We start from the raw sequence: 22,769 nt of genomic DNA, 5'->3' as shown, positions 1-22,769 counted from the left end.
AATATAATTCATCGGCTTTTTTTAGAAATGGTGTAAACGTTTTCCGATGAGATTTATCTGTTAGGTAGCCGCAGACATTACAAAACATATCTTTTGAACTAATACAGCCTCTGAAAGCTATGATATTAACTTACAATTCAATTTAAATTTAAATAATGATAAAACTGTGTAAACCTTTTTAGAATAAATTAAAAAAATAAATAAAACAAAACATAGAAATATATATTTCTATGCTAAGTAATAACATAAAAAATACAATTTTACGAATATCTCAAAAACTTGACGTGATACAAAAAAAAGGTTTTCAGATTTGAAATCAATAAAAAGATAAAAACTACATTAGAATATATAAACGAAATATTAGATTTCCACAGCTTGTTTATAATTGTTATTGAGAGACTTAATTCCATATATTGAGTTATTTAACTAAATTTTATATATTTTTTTAATGTTATTATCAAATCTGATTAGTCATTCTGAACATTTGCTCAGTTTGTTTTGAACTTATTTTGCTCAATAAAAACTTACTTTGTTCTGAGCATCTGATACTGAGAATAAATTTCTAACAAACCAGCAATATATTACAGTAATATATTTTATATATAACTAATATATTTTTTAATATTAAAAAAAGTAATTACTGATAAAAATTGTGTGGATTTTATAGTTAGTTTAGAGTGTTATTTTTTTTTAGAGTTAATATAAATATTAAGTTAACATAAGAGGTTTTTATTAATATGGAATAACAAAATGTGTAAACATTACTACATTATTTGGGCAAAATCAATTTTTATTAAATTAAAATATAATTCTATTGAAATAAAAGTAATTTCTGTTAGAAAATAATTTATTTCTTGCTGAACAAAAAGTAGTTGCAAGAATAAAAATGTAATTATTTGTTTGTTTGACTATCAGCAAAAACTCAGCTGTTGTACACACTGCCTTACTGAGGTACTCATTCAGTTTCACATTGTCTTCAAGATGTTCAAAACTTTTTGAATTTCAGATTCTGTTTGAATGCGAGTTTATATTAAAATTTTAGTAAGTATTAATTTATATTTCTTAAAAGCTAAAATAGCATTTTTAATATAAAAAATCATATTATTGTGGTTTTAAAAAAGTGCAAATTTACTTATTTTAAATTATGGTGTTTCATATAGGTACACAATACATGATACACATTATTTATGTTTTTTATTATTGCTTTTTGAATTGATAAATAATTAAATAGAGAAGCTGAAGTGCAGTGGTTAGCGCGCTTGCCTCGAAAGCTAAAGATCAACGTTTAACGCCACCTCTAGGCAAGTTTTATAACATCTGTAAGGAAAGAGGCGTAAAACTCCCTTTCAAGTGCTCTTTCGCAGTGCTCTGTGATAACACTGTAAAGAATTCTTGGGGCACTTATAATAAAAGTTAAAAAAATAAATAAATTCTATTTAATACTATTTTAATTTTTTTAATTCAATCTTTACATTATTAAATGATAAAGTGTATAATATATTTAAATACGACAAAAGTATCATCAAAGAAACTCTCCGGATATCAAAATTGCATGCGCAAGGCAACAGGAGATCAAGAACTTTTAAAAAAGAGGTGATATCAAATATTTTTTAATACCGAAGAGTAGTGATCCTTTCTGATGTGGATTTTCCTGCAGATAAAGGTGGACCACAAATTCAAATAAAAATCATAACAAAACAACGTAACCCAGAGGAAAAAAGCACCGACTATTGTCAATCCGCAGTTGTGATGCAAAAGGAATAGTTAAAATTTTGGAAGAAATTGCAACAAGTTTAAGCAAACCTTCTTTCGCTTTTGAAGTAACATTATCAACTAATACATCAACATTGTTTTAAGGTGACAAAATAAGAAAACTTATAATTGAAATAGGATCAATAAAAAAACAAAACTTATTTTACTCTTCTGATGATAACAACAGAAAATTCAGTTATACATATTATTTTTGTAAAATGACAAATTCGTGTTCCTAGAAATTGGGTAATATAATAAAATAGCGCTGTATACACAAAAATAATAAAAGTTAGTATTCAAAATGTTCATCCAATTTGTTTTTGAATTGGTTGATACTAACTGCATCTAATGTATCTTGTTTAAGTTTGTTCCAGTCCTTTACCACTCTATTAGTGAAAAAAACGTTCAATATTTCCCGAATATTGTGTTACTTATTTTACTATTGTGGCCTCTAGTTTTATGGTCTTTGTCTAGCATTCCGGGTTTTATGTGAAAGTTTATGATATCGTATCCTTTCAAATATTTAAACATGTGTACCATATCACCTCTTTTTCTATTCTCCAGCGATAGTAAACCCAACCTTTTTAATCTCTCTTCATAGGTGTATCCTCTTAAACTTTCTGTTCTAGTAGCTCTCTGTTGAACACTCTCTAGTTTATCTTTATTATACTGCCAATAAGGATTCCAGATGGGAGCTGCATATTTTAAATGTGGACGAACTAAAGCTATAAACAAGAGTTTCGTTATTTTTTCATCTAAGAATTTAAAAGTGTGTTTGATCTGACCTAGCTTTTGATTTGCTTTATTTACTGCTTTATTTACATGGTGTTTCCATCCTAAATTGTCAGAAACGTACACACCTAAGTCTTTTTCCATGCATGAGTACACTAAAGCTGTATTTTTCATCGAAAACTTGCACTAGCTATTTCCAATTACCATAATCTTACATTTTTGCTGATTAAACTTCATCAACCACTTATTAGACAATTCTATTAATACGTCTATATCTTGTTGAAGTTCAATTATATCATTATCATTTTTTATTGCTCTAAGGATTTTTGTGTCATCAGCAAAGAGTTTACAGCTTGATTTTATTTTATTGGAGATATCATTGATATAGGCTACAAATAATAGTGTTCCAAGCACTGATCCTTGCGGTACTCCACTCACAACTTCTTCCCATTCAGATGTATTATCTCCTATCACCACTCTTTGAAGTCTGTATAGTCTGTAAAGTCTTTGAAGTCTAATATACTCTGAAAAATCCAATATTTTATATTTTTTCTGTTACAAGTTGTTTACATTTCATTTATACTACGCATAGATACTACAGTAGTTTTAGGTAGTCTAATTCTAAAAAAATGATTTAATTGGTCCCGATTTGACAAACTACTTGTTGAACAGTATTAAATAACATAATCTACATATAATTAGTTTACGTGATCAAGGCTTTAATAATGCAGCGAACATGAAAGGGAGAAGAAATGGTGATCAAAAAAATATTTAAAATACTATTTCAAGCGGTTTTTTTACACCTTGTTCGGATTACTCTATAAATCTTGTAGTTAACGATGCTGAAAAAAGTAATAACGAAATTGTTTAGTTTTCAGAAATGGTTAAAAAATTAATAATTTTTTTTTCAGCATCAACTAAACGCTGGGATATTTTAAATCAAAGTGTCCCAATATTACTTTAAAGCCACTGTCAGATACTCGCTGGGAATCTCGTGTTGAAGGGTTAAAGCTAATGCAGTTTCAAATTGGTTCAATCTATGATAATTTATTTGAACTCCAAGAAAAAAAAAGAATCGAAAATCGTATCAGATTCGATGCAAAAGTTTTATGTAAAAAAGTACTGATTTTGATTTTGTGTGTTCATTAGTACTATAAACTTAACAAAATAAATGTTGTTAGCAAATGGTTGCAAAATATAGAAATAGATATAGGAACTGCAATAAAAGCTATAAATAGTTTAATTACGTTCACGAAAACCAATAAAGAATTATAAAATTAATTATAAACTTCAAAGCAGCGTAAATAATGTACGCAGGAGAAAACAAAAACGATAATTTGATTGATAAAACGACAAAATGAAGATGAAACGAAAAAAGATAAAAAGATTTATTTAAATTTAATGTTCATTTGGTTTTATACTCAACCATAAGTTCTTTAGAACAAAGATCTGAACAGTTAACATTCCACAACTATAGTTTTCATATTCTAAGAATATTAAGATGATATTTTAATGACAAATTAGACAAATATATCGAAAGCAAATATAAAGTCACCGGCTGATATAGAACGTGCTTATTACACACTTTCGTTTAACATTATGAACATTTAAATTATTTTAATTGTTATTTTGTTAGTTTTCAGCAATAAATATTAATTATAATTATTATATAATTTAGAAAGTCTAGAATTGTATCTTGAATGTGAAGAAAATAAAATAAATTATTTAAAGCATTAATTTATTTTAAGGACGTATATCTTTTATAATTAAATTTAATGAGTACACCTCTCAGCACATTAAATTATATTTATAAAATTATTTGGAAACTTTATTTGTTAGTCTAAGTATTGCCTTGCTAACTTAATTAACCCAAATGGTAACTGTTGCTAGTGGGAAACTCATAGAAATAAAATTTTACATTTGCCTAATTTTTTGTTTTACTTTACATATATTAAGTTTTTAGTACAGTGCGTTTCATAATTATAGCCGCATCCCCCATTTCTCTTAGTCCATGTTTTCCACAACGAATAAACAAATAGTATTAATGCTACTTCTTATGGATAAGTAAGAGTAGAAAAAGTACATGTGTTATAATAATTTTTGTTTTACTTACAGCCAGCTATGGCCTAAAATCGATTTTACGTGCGTTTCATAATTACAACCGCAGTACGACCTATAACCATGAAGAAGGAAAACTAAGGCGCAGGTTTTTTTTCTAATAACCGATATAGCCACCACTGTTCTTAATAACCTCAAAAATGCAATTCGGCATGCTTCTGATCAGATTCTCAAGCAACTGGACTTTAATTTCATCCCAAGCTTTCAAAATCGCCATTTTTAGTTCGGGCACGGTCTGAAACTGACGATTATTCGCATACACACGTCGTACAAGCACTCCCCATAAATTCTCAATAGGACTTAAGTCGGGTGAACACGCGGGCCACTGTAAAAGTGGAATATTTTTCTCAATCAACCACGCTGTAGTGCTTTTGCTGGCATGAACACTTGCATTGTCTTGTTGAAAAGTCAAACGACGGCGTGGAAAACGTCGGATGAAAGGTAGAAGATTGTTCTGAAGTACCAGTTGGTATTCTTCAATGTTCATTTTTGTCGAAGGAAACGCCAGTTGCAGTTTAGAGTGAACACAGAAAGCCCCCCATACCATTAGACTAGCACCACTAAAATTCCGTTTCGAAAAGAAATGTGGCTCTTTACGGAGGTCTCTCCAGTAGTGAGTTGTTCCATCTGGTCCATCCAGATTGAACTTTTTTTCATCACTAAAGATGACCTGATGTAGAAAAGTGAAAATAAAAACACCTTAATTTTTTAAATATAATTATTACTACCGAATTTAAAAATTCACTACCTTGGTCCAGTCAAGAGACATATTGTTCCGACCAAAATCCAATCTCGCCTCTTTATGGCGTGGCAGCAGACGTGGCACAGGTAGCATTTTTTCTCGAACAGTGTGTGGAGCATGTTGTATGGTCCTCCAAATCGTACATTTTGACACATTCAGGTCTAATTCTCGTTTAACCTCGAGACAACTCTTGTTAGAATTCGAAACAGCTTGAATAATTTTGCGCTGGGTACGGTCACTGAGTCTTTTTGGACGTCCAGTATGCTCCTTTTGGCAGTAAGTAGCTGGACTAGCCAAGTAATTTCGTACTACGCGATCTGAACGTCCAATTAGTCGAGCAATTTCACGTTTGGGTTCTCCCTTTTTATGTAGAATTTTTATTTGGGCTTTTTCAGCTTCAGTTAATGTTTTCCCGCGAGGCATATTGCTACAATGAGCAAATAAATAAATGAATTAGATAAGGAATAGTAATATATAATAAAAAAGTCATTACAGCATTAATAACACACATATTTAAAGTTATCTTACAATTTAAATAAAAGTAATCACAAGTGCCGTTATAATTATGAAATGCCCGCAAAATTGATTTTGCGCTATTGCGTCCACTAACTAAAACAAAAATAACTATTGCACCTACATTTTAATTTCTTTTACCTACATATTTAAAATAATATGAGTAATATTTATTTAAATATTGTATTATATATAGATCTCAAGAAATTATGTGTGCGGCTATAATTATGAAACGCACTGTACCTTTTTTTTTCACTTAATTAGAAATAATATTACGAATAATGTTAAAAATATAATTGTTATTTTTTTTTTTTTTTTTTTTTTTTTACAACAACCATTATTATATATTTCAAAAACAAATAATATTTACATGTCTCCAGTTTATATAAATGTCCACCACAAATATTTATTAATAATTACTTGATTAAAAATTCTATAATACATCTATTGTTAGTTGTTACAAATGGTATACCTTATTTTAAAGAGGTACATATTTTAAAAAATTCAAAAACAGTTTAAAAATGGCAAAATACTCATAAAAAAGTTACTTTATTGCTTTTTCGCATTGTTTTCGAATTTTTTAAAATATGCACCCCTTCAAAATAAGGTATACATTTTGTACAACTAACAGTACATGTATTATATAATTTTAAATCAAGTAAATATTATTATAATTATATTTATAACATTAATCGTAATATAATTTTAACATTAAAAAAAAAGAAATCCATACTATTTTCAAGATCAGCATATTATCTGCTTCTTTAAAGTCCCAGGTAGATATAATTTAGATGAATAAAAATATATCACTAATATTAGAACCCGGTGAGTTTTCAAAATTCTTAGAGGAACCTAATGAACTCATCTAAATCAAAAAAAAGTATTCCTTATTTCCTATTCTAACTAATGCACATCAGTTTGTTCGCTAGTTATATTTATTTTCATAAATTATATTTTTTTCTATGAAAATTGCTCCACCCTTGTTTACATCTCAATTATTTTATAAATTTATTATTTCAAATTACCGGTCATTTATAAAAATAAAATACAGATTCTCGTGAAGACCCGAACTGCCATATCAAATAATACTATTGGTATCGATATCTGTACCAAACGCTGCCAAAATAACTGATACTTTTCGTTACCAGTACCGCGTAATCTCGATATTGATACTGCAAGGTATCGCACCGATACTAAACGATACCCACATAACCGATACCAGTACCGCATCATCTTGATAAACCGATACCGATTATCTAATGTCAAATTATTTGTTCGTACGTACAACTAGTTTTTTTTTTGCTGTACGTTCGTATTTAAACATTTGTTATTATTAGTTATAGGAACTTTTTCACCAAAAAACCATTGGTAATTTAACCTATGAATTATTTAGTAATTTATCTATCTAAAATATTCTTTATCTATTCAAAGTTAATCACTCACCGAATATTATTAAACCATACCATTTTTTTTTACTTAAATAGAACACACTCTCCTTCTCAGAATACAAAAATTGTATAATTATAAATTTATAATTAAGTGTTAATGATTATTTTTGTAGATTTAAATATGAATATATTCAATACATTATTATAATGTGAAAATAATTTTAAAAATATGATAATATATAAGTATTATTATAAATAATATTTAATAATAAATAATTGTTTATTATTAAATAAAAAATATGTAATAACATAATAAATAAGTAAAAAAAAAGGAAAAGAAAAATAGAACAAAGCCCCTTTTTTAAAGACTAGGATCAAAATAACGTAAAAAACAAATTGTAAATAATGATTAGTTAGTCAATTTACTTTTTATGTTATTGTGTTCTTATGTTATTGTTTATGTTATTGTGTTCTTATGTTACTGTTTATGTTATTGTGTTCTTAAGAACTATTTAGTGGTTTTTACACGTGTTGATGCGTTTAATTTTTTTTTCAGTTAAAATTTAAATAAAAAGTTAGTTTTAAAAAGTTAATTTTTAAATTAATAAATGTAACAATAAAAAAAGATAATAAAAACAAATAAATTGTTGGTTTTAAAATAAAAATTTGTTTCAAGTTTTAAAAAAAGTAGCTTTTATTTCTTTTTTTTATTATTCTTCAGCTTCATGATCATGATCTCTAAAGTTATGATAATGAAGATTTGCTTAACAAAATCATAACAAACAATACTTTTGTTTTAATTGTTTTTATCAAACTTTTATTATATATATAAATATATACATATATATATATAAATATATATATATATATATATATATATATATATATATATATATATATATATATAAATATACATATATATATATATATATATATATATATATATATATATATATATATATATATATATATATATATATATATATATATATATACATGTTTATTTTGCAACAACTAAGTGTTTACAAGTCAGGGCTGACAACCGGGTTTCAAAGTGTGGGGAGGGGGGGCGCAATCCTCGATTCTTAAAATAAGACTTTATATCTAGAATGTTCTAAAAAAAAAAACCTTTAGGAAAAAAGTGGGTGGGGGAAAAGAATATGCCCCCGGTCGTCGGCCCTGCAAGTAACCAATCACAGATTGGCGGTAAAGATATACAAATATAATTATCATAAACATAAAGTTCAAAATATACGTAGTAGATACAAATATAGTTGCATACAACTCCAAGACATGATTAAAATAAATATCAAATACAACAATATATTAATGTAAACGTGAAAAATAATCCTTGAAATATATCTCTATACTCTTCCAATTAAGATAAAAAGTACAATAAATAAAAATGAATCTGCTAATTTTTGGAGGTGTGATAAGATGTTTCACTATATGTTTATTTACCACATTTCAAAATAATGTTTCTGTGCTAATATGATAAGAACGAAATTTGTTCAAGATTGATAAAAAGAATTACTTGTTGGTAGTTGAATTTGTAATAATAGAAATTACTGTTTAGAGATTAAATAAATGTGCTCTTCATCATGAACTAGAACGATTGAGAGAAGATGTTATTGGAGCAGCTAAACATCTGTATAAGTTAAGATATCAACACACAATAAAAGGTGAGCAATATATTTTTAGTGATTGTACCAATTGGATTATTGGGTTAGATGATGATACAAATAGACAAAAAAAAAAAAAAAAAAGCGGGCAATATTTTTTATTTATATCGTATGTAATTTTATATATATATATATATATATACAGTGCTTTTTTTCTAAAAAAAAAGGTGTCGGAACTCACCTGTATTTTTCTTTATATTTCAAAAGTGAGGCAGAAATTAGTAATTTAATTTATGAATAATTTTTATATGTATAGCTGTTGGTAGGCTCCCCCTTACATCATACCCATAAAGGCGGGAACAAATATAAGAAACCGTTTTCCAAAGAAGCTTTTTTCCATGCTTTATATAAGGTTACTTTCTATATATATATATATATATATGTTTGTGTGCCACAAAATTTGAAATCAATTTTTGAAAGCTTTTTTCTCAACCAATTTTGCTCAAATTTTGCACACTTAATCATTTTCGATGACAATACAAGGAAATGGAAAAATTTGACCAAAAAAAGTTAATTAGGTTAACAAAAATTTAATTTGTATTTTCCCATACATTTTATTTATTTGATATGAATTGCGTATTACGTCACAAAAATCATTGATTTGCAAATTATTTGCAGTTTCGAAGACATTAAAGCGCAGCGATTCAAAACCTATTGTTTTAAGTTATTAAGTAATAAGTCTTAAGTTATTAAGTTAAAAACCTATTGTTTTAAGTTATTAAGTAATAAGTCTTAAGTTATTAAGTTAAAAACCTATTGTTTTAAGTTATTAAGTTAAAAAACAAAAATTTAGTAAAAACAGTAATTTTTAAATTTAAAAAAAAAAAAACAGTAATTTTTCCTTCTACAAAAGATAACAAAAAAAGAATTTCTAGGCCCAATAGAATTCTGCTTGCATAAAGCATGGGTTTGAAAAAAGAATTTTTTTTTGATTTACTAGTTTCAAATAATGACAGATGTTTTTATTGGATAGGGGGTGAGTGGGGGAGGGGTCAGTCACTGTATATAAAATACAAACTTTACAAAACTATAAACTTTTATAACAAATCCCATAGTTTTTGCAAATTTTCGTTGGACATATCCTCTCGTCTCCTTTTCTTGCTCTTAGTGTCTACTGCTGAATGCCTTCCGCTAAGTAACCATGAATCAACGTACTTTGAAGGATCGAAGCTTGTTAGCGGTGGTCCCACTAATTTAATGAAAAACAACGTTGAAACTGTTTTTGCCATTAATGAAGCCCTTGTTGGTGTGATGATCAGATTCATCTGTGAAAACCCTCTTTCGCATTCACTTGAGGAAATGGGAATAGTATGTAGAGCGTGTACCAAATGAACTAAATTTTCAGGATATGTTTTTTTTTGCCAGGTATTCACGGAATCCACGAATCATTTCTCTTTCATTTAACTGTAGTCTTAACGACAGATTTCTGATTTCAGTTTCTCCAAATGTCACTTGGTTGTTTATGTTATCAGGCTAATGATTTTGATCTAAGATGCGAGCCCAATGAGCTAATTCAACATCTTTGTCAGCAAGCAACCTTTTTTCAATTGACTCTTTTAGTTTTATATAAAAGGCATTAGGATTAATAGCTGAATTGTTTTTGGAATTTTTATTGTGAAGTAAAACTCCATGAAAACGGAGATTCTGTACTGAGACTAAAGCGAATTTGTAATAGGGACCACCATTATTTCTTCTTTCTTCGAATACTTGAACAAGAGCTTTAATTTTTTGATTTGCTTTGTATAGATCAATATTGCGCTCTTGTAGGTCCAAACTCAATTCTGATAATTCTTGGAGAGCATCATACATTAATCCTAGATCCATTGAAAACTCTGTTGATGTAATTTTTTTTTTAAACCTTGGAGGATCAACCACCGCTTTCTCAAAATGTTTCACAAGCGCTTCGTAATTTTCCCATACTGCAAAAACTGAACGGAAACTAGATGACACCCAACGTGTATTTAAAATTCGACCAATTTTCAGCATCTGAATATTAAATAATTCTGCGCATGAACGTAACTCTCTGCTAATTTTGGGGAAGCATGATACACGACGTAAAGCTTATCAAGAAATGATTTGAATCTGCTAATACTTGAGATCTCCCTAATAGTATCGCCTACTGATAGTTCCAGTCTATGATTAGCACAATGCCAAACTATAACAAAAGGAAACTTTTCAGTGATTAATTTAAAAACGCCACTTTAGCATCCTAACATCACTGCTGCGCCATCACATGTTACAGAAACTAAATAATTTTTCAAATATTCATCTTTCATCCCTTAAGAATGAAGACATTCAAGTAAGGCAACAAATAGTCCTTTAGCTGTAACACTTTCAAGCTTCACTAAATCCAAAAATAAATTGATTGGTGAATTCATAATCGGAAAAACAAAGAACTTGGCGTCATTAAAACGAACGCTATTAAGAAAAGATGAAAATAAATTAAATTCTTCTCGAGCAAATTTTGAAACGCAGCGCTGTAATGTTTTCAAATCTGCAAAGAATGTTTAATATTTAAAAATGAACTATTTTCATTATATAATAATACGAGGAAAAAAATGTTTATATAAAGCAAAAAAATTATATATATCAAAAAAAAGGTACCGGAACGCCGTTCCGGTGAGTTCCAGGAGAAAAAAAGCACTGTATATATATATATATATATATATATATATATAAATATATATATATATATATATATATATATATATAATATATATATATATATATATATATATATATAAAATATATATATATATATATATATATATATATATATATATATATATATATATATATATATATATATATATATACAGTATGTATATACTGTATGTATATATATATATATGTATATATATATATATGTATATATATATATACTGTATGTATATATATATATATATATATATATATATATATATATATATATATATATATATATATATATACATATATATATGTATATATATATAAATATATATATATACATATATATATATATATATATATATATTTATATATATATATATATATATATATATATATATATATATATATATATATATATATATATATATATATATATATGTATATATATATATATACATATTCGTATATATTTAATTGGGTATGTGTAGGTGAAGCTTGTTAAATTTTACTGACACCCCTCCACCATCCTCTCATGACACACCTAATCGTACCGGTCCTGTGTGAAGGAGGAACTTTCTAAATTTTACTGGAAATCCTCACAATAAAAATAAAATTCATAATCTGTAAAATAAGTTAACTTTGGGAAGGATGTTTTTTGTAAAAATTTGCTTCAATTCTTCCAAAAAATATAAAGATAACATTTGACATAACATTTAATGTTATTTCATTGTTTTGGTTTTCCTTTAGACTCTTTAAACTGTATTACATATTCAAATTAATATTTGCTTTTAGGTGCAGGTATTGGAAACTTGAAAGATGTACCTAATGGCATATTGCTTGATACTTCTATGATTCCTAAATTTAAAAAATCAAGTGACTCACAAGGATATTTATCGTAAATACCAGTTTTTTAACAGTTTAAATTTCCTAGTATCTAATTTTTTATATAATTTCAGATGAAACCAGAATACAACGGAACAACTACAGTAAAAACACAGAAATTTTATACAATCAAAATTATTTAATTAAGCTATAAAAATGTATAATAATTTTTTATTCTTATGTATATTTAGTAAATTTATTTGTAACTTTATTGACTTATGTAAATATTTGTTTATATTTTGTTGCTTACATATGCTTGATAATAATGGGCTGTGTATGTTTGTAGACACCAAAGAAATATAAAGATAGTAAACAAAAATCTTTTCTAAATGTAAATGATTAGTATGTAGAATCAAACTGGAAAAAGAAGAATGATTAGTATGTAGAATTCAACAGGAGAAAGAAGAATGATTAGCACCGTGGTGTTTGTAACAATAATGCTGATTCTAAGTTCAAAAGTAATCGTATGATTGTCCAATAAAAAAAGTATTTATTTTGGTTCCAAAGTTAGGGTATGAAGACTGTAAGGAAAACATATAAACAAAATGAGCGAAAGTGTTAAGGCTTATTAGTGTTTAGGCCATTAATAATTTTCTTCACCTGCAGTTTGCCAAATTTAATTTTGGGTATGAAAAAACATTATCCAAAAAATGTTTCATCAAATATTTTTCTTAAAAGAAAAACCATAAGTGTCTTTAAGACAAACATGAAAAATAAAAGTGGTTAGAGTAAACTCGGAGTGAGAAAAAGGTGTAGTAATGTTAAAAACTATAAATATTTACTAATAGCTTATTATATATATTGTAAATATTAGTATTTATTATTATAAATATTAGTATTTATTAATATGACATTTAAATTATACTTTGTAAAATTAGAATGCAGCGAATGTTAATTAGAATTTCGATGCACACATTTACACCAAACAGGTTTAAAAGATATCGTTAGAAGAGCAAGTCTAAATATAATAAGCATATCATTAAATATATTTGAGAACATGAAAGTTTTAATTAAAAAATCACAACATATAATTGAAAACACAATATGTAATTTATATATTGTAATATGTAATTAAATACACAACATGTAATTAAGAAATCGTAAAATCTTATTGAGAAGCACCGTAATATGTAATAAAGAATACAGAAATTGTAGTTAATAAATAGTAATATGTAAATGAGAATACATAATTTGTAATTGCAGTTCACAATGTAAAATTATAGGTCAATATAAAAGGTTTTCTGGAACATGAATTTGAATAAGTTAATAATATCAACAAAAAAAATACATACAACCAAACAAGTTGAAAGAAAACATTATGTTTTATCTTCACCGAATGACAGAAGCACAACAACAACCACCAATTACCTCGTAGGCTGATTGTTTTCATTAAAAAAAGTGCGCAAGGTACTTTTTAAAAGAAACGGTAAAGAAAATAAACAAAAAAGAGCTGAATATGTTAGGAACATGTTCAGCTCTAATTAGTAACAGACAATGCTCCTAGTCACGCTTGTTTTGAAAGGGTGTTTCAAAATTTTCAAGCTAAGTTGAAAAGTTTAGGATCCTTTAGTCTGATGTTAAACTCGGTGGAAACAATCTGGTCTAAAATTAAAAGTAACGTTAAAAATGCAATTCGCATTTCATTTGTATTCGGTGCTGGGATTGTGAAACAGTAATTGGAAAGAATTGGTACAGCGGCCAAAATTCAATAATATGAGGTGATTGTGCACATGTTGCTTAACATACTAAGAAGCATTCCGCAACAGTTTTAAATATGAACGAAGCCCAAGTTGGTGTTTAATTAAGTATTTCAATGATTTTTACTGACATTGTTTAAATTCAATCTAAGTCTTTATTTTTTTTTGTAAATAAATTATTTGTGTTTTATTTAATACTCATTTGATTTCTCAAACGAATTTTTCACAAACAAAAAAAAGAAAGTTCTAACTAACTGCCAATAGGATTTTTCCAGCGACCGCAAAAACCGCAAATTTTTAATCGTTTTTTAATTTTATTGATAGTATATGTTATGTTTTATTTTATTGATAGTATTTGTTCAACTAAAACACAACGTGGCGGCCTAAAGAAGGCAGTCTAGTTAAACACATTTTTTAAATTTTGTTTTAATAACGGTAGTATCAAAAGATACAACTCAAGCAATTAATACTGCTATTGAGGTACTTGGAAAGAAATTATTCGAACGCATTAGCAAAGTCGAGAAGGAAAATGAAAGATTTAATACCGAAAATGGAAGTTTAAAAATAGTTGGGCAATGCAATCAAAATAACAATAAACCACTCTTTAGTAGTCATATTAAGAAGACATACGAAAGACACCCCCTATCAGTGACTCAGAAACGAGATTATTAAATGCAATTTCAGCTGCACAAAAATGAAAAGTCAAAAAGAAAAAAATGTACTAGTGTTTGGATTAAAGGAATCGAAACGAAAAAGCCAGGATAAAATTAAAGAAGATGATGATGAAAGTATTGGAGAAGTATTTGATGCTATTGGGTTAGAAAAATCCTGTTTTGTCAAACATTTCAGGTTAAACAGTAGAGACAAAAATAGACCAGGACCACTAGTTATTGAACTAGTTGTTTCATCATATCGGGAACAAGCTTTAAGTGTGGCTAGAGATTTAAATAAATTCGAGACATATAAAAATAAAGTATTTATCAATCCAGACCTAACGTATAAACAAAAAACTAGTCTTAAATTGCTACTTCATGAAAGAAATAGACTAAATTAATAAAGGAAGTTAAAAGTTCAAAATTTCGATTTGTTATCAGAAACGATATTTTACAGAAAATTGAAATTAAAATACGTATAAAAAAGTTAATGCACCATCAAGTTTATTATCAAAACTCGGCAAAATAACGTGAACGCAACTTTATTAAACAATAAGTTTGACGATCTAATTTAACTAATTAACACAAGTAAAGCTAATGTAGTTATGATTTGTAAAACTAAATAGAATAATGAGTCAGTAACTAATATTAATGGGTACACCTTATTTAGAAGAGACAGAGGCGTTAGTAGAGGTGGAGGAGCGTGTGTATACGTGCAAAACGATGTAAAAGCGTATGAAATTTCAAGAAAATGGTTAAATGACCGTAATATATTATTTGGCAGAATGTACAGAACCAGAATTATTAACATAAGTAACTATATCAACATCACAGCGTCTATTAATTTTCCACATTCAATGAGTTTATAAAAAAAATACACCCGAATTCTTTTTTGTGGGGGTTTTAATTTCAATACAGTCAAAGAAAACAGAAGAGAACTATGGCACACTAACTGGTGAGACTGATGGACCAGCCAAAATTTTTTAGAATGTTTAAATAATTGCTTCATGCATCAGAATATGATTGAGTCAACGTTTCAAAATAACATTGGTAACAAAACAAATGTACTGGATTTTATTATAACTGAGAATCAAAATAGAGTTTATAAACTGGTACACCTTTCCCCATTGGGAGATATTACCTACGGTCATCGCATCATTAAATATAATTACAGTCATGAATTTGTACAGACAGGATTGTACTTTAAAAAGACAAATTTAGTTACAATCAAGGAAAATTTGATGATTTAAACAACTATTTTAAAATCTTAAACAGGGGCGATAAATTCAAAGGCTTGGATATAAACAAGTATTACAAAAAATGAGTAAGTCTTTATAAAGAAGGATATAAACTCTTTATTTAAATTCAAACTAACACAAAGCCTTTCTAAATTAAAAAAGAATTGAAAGCGTTGTAAAAAAAAAAGTTCAAAAGAATGTTGGTTTAAATGTTGAAGGCAGAAACTCAGTGAAAATCGTTTACTTGCAATACTTGCAAAATACAAAGAGTTAAACAAGATTTAAAAAAAGAAGGGTGAATAAAAGAATAAACGATTTCTTGGGGTTTAACTTTAAAGTTATAGTTTAACCCCAAGAATTTTTATTTAAACATTACCAATAAAAGTAAAGTTAAAGACAATATCAGAGGGATCCAACTAAAAAATAGTATTACCGAAACTAATTTAAAAGTAGTTGCAAATACATTGAATCAATATTTTACATTAGTATTCAATAAACCACAAGCTTCGTCTGCTCCAATGATAGATATAGAAACACAAAAAATCTGTAGAAATCCAGATTTTAATGCCTCGGTTGTAGAAGAATACTTAAACAACCCGGACATTAATAAAGCAACTGGAGACTACAGAGTTCATCCAAAAGTTTTAAAAGAGTGCAAATCCACTTTAGCCAAACCATTATCATTATTGTTTAATAAATCATTTGGAACGGGTAAACTTCCGAAATTATGGTTGTGTGCAAATATCGTCCCACTGCTTAAAAATGGTGACAAGTTGAACCCATGCAACTATAGACCTGTATCTTAGAACATCAGTATTTTGTAAAGTCATGGAAAAGATATTTAAAGATAAAATGATAAAAATCTAGTACAAAATAAATTAATCAATAAAACCAACATGGATTTGTTAATAAAAAAAGTTGTGTGATGAACTTATTGGAATCTCGAGATTTTTTCACAAGTTCAATTGATAATGGTTTGGATGTAATAGTTTTATTTCTAGATTTTGCCAAAGCGTTTGTTTCAGTTGATCACAAAAAATTGTTTTTAAAATTGAATGCTTTTGATTTTAAATCAAAATTATTAGACTAGTGCCAGGAATTTTTTAAAAATAGACTATTGCTTGACCACTATTATTTGTAGTGTATATTAATGATATCTCCAACAAAATAAAATCAAGCTGTAAGCTTTTTGCTGAAGACAAAAAGATCCTTAGAGCAATAAAAAGCAATAATGACATTATTGAACTTTACCAAGATATAAACTTATTAGTGGAGTGATCAAATGAGTGGTTGATTAAATTCAACCAGAAAAAATGTAAGTATATGATAAAAGGAAATAACCAGTATAAAGTTTTAATGAATAATACAGCTTTAATCTACATAAGCGTGAAAAAGTATTTAGGAGCGTACATTTCACAGCGTACATTTGGAATGGAAACACTATGTAAATAAAGCTATAAATAAAGCAAATCAAAAGCTAGTTCAGATCAAACACAATTTTAAATATTTAGATGAAAAAATGACGAAACTCTTGTTTTTAGCCTTATTATATAAAGATAGAGAGTGTCCAACAAGGAGCTTCTAGAATTAATAGTTTGAAAGGATACAGTTATGAAGAGAGATTTAAAAGGTTGGATTTACTTTCGTTGAAGAACAGAACAAGAAATGGTGATTTGATACAAATTTTCAAATATTTGAAAAAGTACGATATCATAAATTTCCACACAAAACCCAAAATGCTAGATAAACAATATAAAACTAATGGCCACAATAGTAAACTGAGAAGGCAGAATACAGGAAATATACTACGACTGGAACAATCTTAAACAAGAAACAATAGACGCAGTCAGTTTCAAACAATTTAAAAACAAATTGGATGAACATTTTAAATACTAATTTTTATTATGTTTATATTTTTGTGTGTTACAGCTGCTGCAGTTACAAACTCTACATAGTTTGGACTCATCCCACTTCAAGTGAGCAGCACTATTATATTATATTATGTTATTATTTATTGAAAGCCAACCTTAACATTATTAGAAACCAACCTTTAATTACAAGGTAAATTAAAGCAACAAAGTTAAAAAATACAAAGAATTTCATTCTGGTAACCTATATTATAAACTTTTCTTAATTACAACTACTATGTTTTCAATTACATCATACGATTCCTTATTTAAGTGTTTATGTATATATATATATATATATATATATATATATATATATATATATATATATATATATATACATATATATATATATACATATATATATATACATATACATATATATATATATATATATATATATATATATATATATATATATATATATATATATATATATATTTATATATATATATATATATATATATATATAAATATACATACTTTATTTATATATATATATATATATATATATATATAAATATAAATAAGTGTTTATGTATATATATATATATATATATATATATATATATATATATATATATAAATATACATACTTTATTTATATATATCTATATATATATAAATAAGTGTTTATATATATATATATATATATATATATATATATATATATATATATATATATATATATATATATATATATATATAAAATGACCAAAAACGGATTACTTTAAGTTTCTTGAGGGCAAGGCTAGCATAAATATTTATAATAAATTTTTTTCAAGGTTTAGATAAATATCTTTATTTTTGATTAAAAAAGTATGGTTTTTTTCTTTCTTTTCAAAAAACAGTATAATTTACATTTTAAATCGGCTAAAAAACGTTTATTACGTGGTGCGGCATTGTTTTTATAACCTATTCAACAATTAAATTCAATCTTTTTTATTTAGATTCATAATATAGTTTGCAAATGTATATATTTGCAATAATATAGTTTGCAATATATAGCAATAATATAGTTGCAATAATATAGTGCAATAATATAGTTTGCAAGTGTTTATATTTAAATGTATATATTTGCAAATGTATATATTTGCAATAATATAGTTTGCAATATATTGCAATAATATAGTTGCAATAAAATAGTGCAATAATATAGTTTGCAAATGTATATAATGTAAATAAGAATAGAATTACTCATTTTATGTACGTTTATTATTTGAAATATTCTATTCAGAATAAAATAAAATACTCTTTAAATTATGACTACAATTTTTTAATTTGTCTTCAAAGACCACACTTCGCTTTTTTTTTTTTACTTTTTTGCAAAATTTGGAGATTTTATTGCAAAAAATGTTTTGGAGATTTTATTGCAAAAAATGTTTTGGAGATTTTATTGCAAAAAATGTTTTGGAGATTTTATTGCAAAAAATGTATTGGAGATTTTATTGCAAAAAATGTTTTGGAGATTTTATTGCAAAAAATGTTTTGGAGATTTTATTGCAAAAAATGTATTGGAGATTTTATTGCAAAAAATGACTGGCTTTCACTGTGGAAGTAAAAGCCAGTCTTTTTTTTTTTTTTTTAGTTAAATCATTAAAGCTAAACATAAGGTAAAAAAGCTCATCTACCAAAGGGGCTAATCTTGGTGGATCTTTCTCAGCACGAACAATTTTTTTCTATTATTTTCCTGATGTCTTTAATTTTTTTGTTTTCATTTTTAAAGTGTTCAGCCAGAGGCATTTTAAATGAAAGAATTGCAGTTGCAATTTTTTGTTTTTTATGCGAAGGCAAATCCTCATCCAGTAGAGCTAGTGTAATCGTAGTTAACTCCAAGTACCAGGTGTGTTTGTAAATTATTTCTAAATTGATGTATCTGATGGATAGCTTTAATATTTAAGTTGGGGGCCTTTGACACATTACTTGATTCTTAATACCACTTGACATAAAAACAGATCACAAACTCTGCGATAAGCTTGATTTCTTTTTTGAGATCATTGTTTTTTTCAACAAAGTCAAGTTGATAAAACAAAAGCTGCATTTTCATAATGTAAATTGTTTTACCAAGAAAACGGGCTTAAACAGAAAGTGATAGATATGTCACAACTAATTCAGCCAGCTTTCATCTTTCTTCACATTTATTTTCTCCTGCTATCCCCTTTCTATATATGCTTTGCAAAAGTTCATAGAATCTTCAGCAGCCTTTTCACTTATACGACCAATCACCTCCTTCCAGTTAAACTTGCACAGATCACTTGGGGCATAACTAAAATTAGGATGTTCAAATAGACTCTTAAGTTTTTGAAACAATAAGTTTTCTGTTTCTGTAGCAACTCATTTGTTGTATGGTTTCAGAAATGCACCATTCTTAATTCTGTTATGTGATGCCTGCAGGCTAGTATTAAATAATATTTATTTAAATCGTTGGATATCTTTATGATTGAAACTCTTTTAATCCCGGTGTTGCTTGCAGTTGTATCAAAACAAAGACCTCCTACTTTTGATTCAAGTTTATACTCCTTTAGTAGGTTCATAATATTTGTATATTGATCATTACCAGAAGAGGAAGTTAAGAAAAGAGCACCTAACACGTGCGTCTCACCCTCAATGTTCACAAGAACTGCCAGCCTGTCAATCTTGAACATTTTTCCTGCATTAATTTCATAAAGAGTTTTTCCATAAAAATGTATAACACATGGATAAGGAGAAGCTTCTATTACATTTTTTACATCCTCTTTGCTAAAGATAAAGTATTTTTATTTGCTAGTTTCATCTTTCTAAAGGCTGTTGATTTACTGCAATTTATATTTTTAAGTTCAACACCATCTTTAGTTAAAATGGCACTTAACGTAGCCATTAGGCGAAAGCATCACTTAACGTAGCCATTAGCGCAACGTTCCCAGAATACTATTGGAATTTCTGCAGTTGCTGTACAGTTAGATTGAGATGGTTCTTTTTGATAACAGTTACTAGGCTCAAAATCAGAAATATAAAATGAATCAGAACTCAAATCAGAATTGAGTTCAATTTCATAATTTGATTATGTTGCAGCCCCGTAGCAAGCAGAGGGGGGCAGCAGGGACATTTTAATTTTCAAATATACAATTTTGAAGAAATTGACTGGAAAAATGACTGTAGAAACAAAAGCAAAAAAAAAAAGTATTTCGGAGTTAGTACTGCCCGCCCTCACCTCCTCAACAGAATTTTTGTTCCTACGAGCCTGGGTTGATCGCACATCTTTCGTTCTATTTTTCTTTCTGTTACTCTCTGCTGTTTACAAGCATAAAATGATATTAATTATAACGAAATGTTTTATAAGTGATATATCACTTGATACTTTTAATTGTAAAGTTTAACCTTTCTACTAAATTTCTTAACCTCTGTCCCAAGAATAAACTTTCCTTCTCCTTCCTGATCTTCCAGATGCATCAACTCTTCGATCTTATCTTGTCAGACCTTTTTTTGTTGGTCCTAATAATGTTCTTCAAATCTGGCTTGCCTACCCAAAAAACTTTTTTTAAAGTAATTCTCGAAGTTTTTCTGATTTTTTAAAGCTTAAGGAGAATCTATTTTTTTTTTGTTTTTTTAATGAGAATACTGCGTGTCAAGTTTGATAAGATTTTTGAATAGTTAATTCACTAACAACTTCAAACTCTGCTTTTATCTAGGGTTTCTTTACCTTAGCTAAAACACAGTTACAATCAAAACTTTCAAATTTTCCAAATTTTTACGAAGCGAGTAAATAAACTGATTTTTTGGTGGTTTTAGGTAGCATAGACTGCAGGTATGCTAGATGCTGTAGAAAATCCATGCCTGTTTGAAGTTGAATATCTAAATGCATAGTTTTAGTTCATTATATTTTATTGAGATAATTTAGATTACTCTTTATCTTAAATATATAATATACATTAAATTGTTCAAGTTTCTTAAAAACTAGAAATTACCAGTAGCTTCAGGTTTAGCTTATTTAATAATAAACAATTTCATTTTTTTTTTTTAAATCTTAACTTAAATTTGTTTTCAAATTCGCACTTTTCGTTTCCTTTATACATATTTATTGCAAGTTAAGTATTTATCACTACCATTAATCTAAATAACCAAGAATATATTTGCAAATGTTATAAACGTCGGAAAAATGCTAAATATATTATTTAAATATTTGCTATATTTTATATAGTTTCTTTTAACTTGTTAAATGATATATACAACACATTATATCTTAATTTGAGTTTCATATCGCTACTTATAAAATTACAAATATTGTAGTTATAAGTTAAGAACATATTTTTTCGTTTGGTAATGGTATTAAACTTACATAAATTGAGTAATTCTATTCATATATTGAATATAAACATTTGCTAACTATATATAGTTAGCAAATGTTTATATTCAATATATGAATAGAATTACTCATTTTATATTCTCAATATATTATGAATCTGAAAAATAAAGTTTAAACTTTATTGTTGAAAAAGTTATAAAAACAACACCGTAATAAAGGTTTTTTAGTTAATTTAAAAAGTAAATTGTTTTTTAAGAAGAAAGAAAAAGATCATACTTTCTTAATCAAAAATACAGATATTTATCTAAACCCTGAAAAAAAATTTATTATAGATATTTATGCTAGCCTTGCCCTCAAGATACTTAAAGTAATCCGTTTTTGGTCATTTTTGGGTCCTTTTTTTTCCAAACATGTGCTTTGAGGGCAAGGAAAGAGTGGTTCAATATTGCTGAAATTTAGGTTTGGTTCTTCATAATCTAAAATTTTTTTTCTGTACACCCCTAATGTATGTGTATTTATTATTCGACCGTT

General features: G+C 27.0%; 1 protein-coding gene across 1 annotated transcript in view; it reads left to right on the top strand.

Annotated features, from left to right (window-relative positions):
* Positions 1 to 22,769, top strand: part of LOC136077039 (uncharacterized) — a 73,671-nt gene that overhangs the window by 45,262 nt on the left and 5,640 nt on the right. The window contains exons 4-5 of the mRNA XM_065791413.1: positions 8,822 to 8,927; positions 12,372 to 12,474. Coding sequence (XP_065647485.1) covers positions 8,822 to 8,927; positions 12,372 to 12,474 — 209 coding nt within the window. The remainder of the gene's footprint in view (positions 1 to 8,821; positions 8,928 to 12,371; positions 12,475 to 22,769) is intronic.

This window comes from Hydra vulgaris, chromosome 02 (genome assembly GCF_038396675.1).
Source record: "Hydra vulgaris chromosome 02, alternate assembly HydraT2T_AEP".
Lineage (NCBI taxonomy): Eukaryota > Metazoa > Cnidaria > Hydrozoa > Anthoathecata > Hydridae > Hydra > Hydra vulgaris.
Note: the sequence above shows the minus strand (reverse complement) of the source record. Positions and strands in the feature narration are given on the sequence as shown.